Source organism: Aptenodytes forsteri, unplaced genomic scaffold (genome assembly GCF_000699145.1).
Source record: "Aptenodytes forsteri isolate BGI_AS27 unplaced genomic scaffold, ASM69914v1 Scaffold182, whole genome shotgun sequence".
Taxonomy (NCBI): domain Eukaryota; kingdom Metazoa; phylum Chordata; class Aves; order Sphenisciformes; family Spheniscidae; genus Aptenodytes; species Aptenodytes forsteri.
Window position 1 is genome coordinate 1,221,072 of NW_008795932.1, and position 1,350 is coordinate 1,222,421.

Below are 1,350 nucleotides of genomic sequence, written 5' to 3' on the forward strand. Positions count from 1 at the left end.
CTGCTCAAGACAATCCCCTAGACTGCAATCCAATGATGCTTGCTTCAGTAATTAAGGAGTAGTTTGATGACTTTGCAGAACTTAAAAATTAAGCAGGTTCTACACAAAATAACAGCAGTTCCTCTGATTACAGAAACGACAACTGAAGGGAGGAGTGGCAGAGGTTTGTTTGCACAGTAACTGGAAGGTTGCTTCCAAAAGCAAGTATTATATATATGGAAATTAAATAAATTAAGTAAGTGCTTCAGAAGGAAAAAAAAAAAAAATCAGTTTCACAAACTGTTACAAATGCCAAGTGCTGTGCATTGTTTTTAAGGGAAAAACAAGTTTAAAAAGTAAAACAGCCATTAAGAATATCCAAGTATCTTGTTTCACCAGCAGGGAGCTTTCAGTGCTATCAGGGAGAGCCTGTCTGTGTCTACATTTTAAACGATGCAGCACCATCAATATACATACAGGGGTAATGGACAGTCTTCCCAGCTAAATCTAGCTGCTAGTTCAGAAAGATACTCAGCGTTTACAGTAACTCCATAAATCCAACAAAGGCACTTAAGTTTTTTCTTTTCAGTGACCATTTCCAGCTATTATAGGCTGTAAAGACGGTATCAAATCCCACTTTTCAGGCAACCCATGCACTGCCCAAAAAGAGCTCCAGTGGAATTACCGAGCTGGCTTCGGCTCTCTCAACGCAATCTGCACCACGCAGTCTGGTCTATAACCTTGACCCTTCACAACAACACATGTCAAGTTTAAAGCCAGTGACCCCTCTATTCACATTTCCGTTTCTTTATCAAATGTGCAGGAGCAGTATGAGGTGCAAGGAGAGATTCACTTCTACTTCGATTTTCTACAACAATGTAGGGACCAAAATAACTCAATAAATACAAAACAGAAACACTGACAGGTGGTTGAAATATATGGAAAATGCAGGAGTAAACACAGCCTGAGGTCTTCACTTTTTTCCAGCACAGGTAGACGTATTTTGAATAGCTTAACTATTCAGCTTTCCAAATGGCAATCTTCCCTTCTTCCTTTCCAGAGCCACTGAGGACGTATCTGTCCTCTGCTGAGCACAGCGCCTTTACTGTATCTGCATGACCAACCAACTCTTTCTCCACAGTCTTCTTCTCGGCGCTGATCACATAGATCTTTCCTTTGCTTTTGCCTTGCGATCTTCCACTGCTGCCAACCCACATCTGGAGGAAAAACAAAACAAAACCAATCCACAATCATTTTCACTACTTTACATTTCACTCTAGGACACAGTCGAGGAATTTTACATGCCACATTGATACAGTGAGGGTTCTCTCTTGCTAGGCTGGAAAAGGGAAACACTGAAAGTTTCATAAC

At 40.7% G+C, this 1,350-nt stretch overlaps 1 protein-coding gene across 1 annotated transcript in view; it reads right to left on the reverse strand.

The window, feature by feature from the left end:
• Positions 1–835: 835 nt before the first annotated feature.
• The window catches only part of DENND3 (DENN domain containing 3), a 48,868-nt gene continuing 48,353 nt past the window's right edge, over positions 836–1,350 (reverse strand). Inside the window, exon 23 of the mRNA XM_009285087.2 lies at positions 836–1,196. Coding sequence (XP_009283362.1) covers positions 996–1,196 — 201 coding nt within the window. The 3' untranslated portion in view covers positions 836–995. The remainder of the gene's footprint in view (positions 1,197–1,350) is intronic.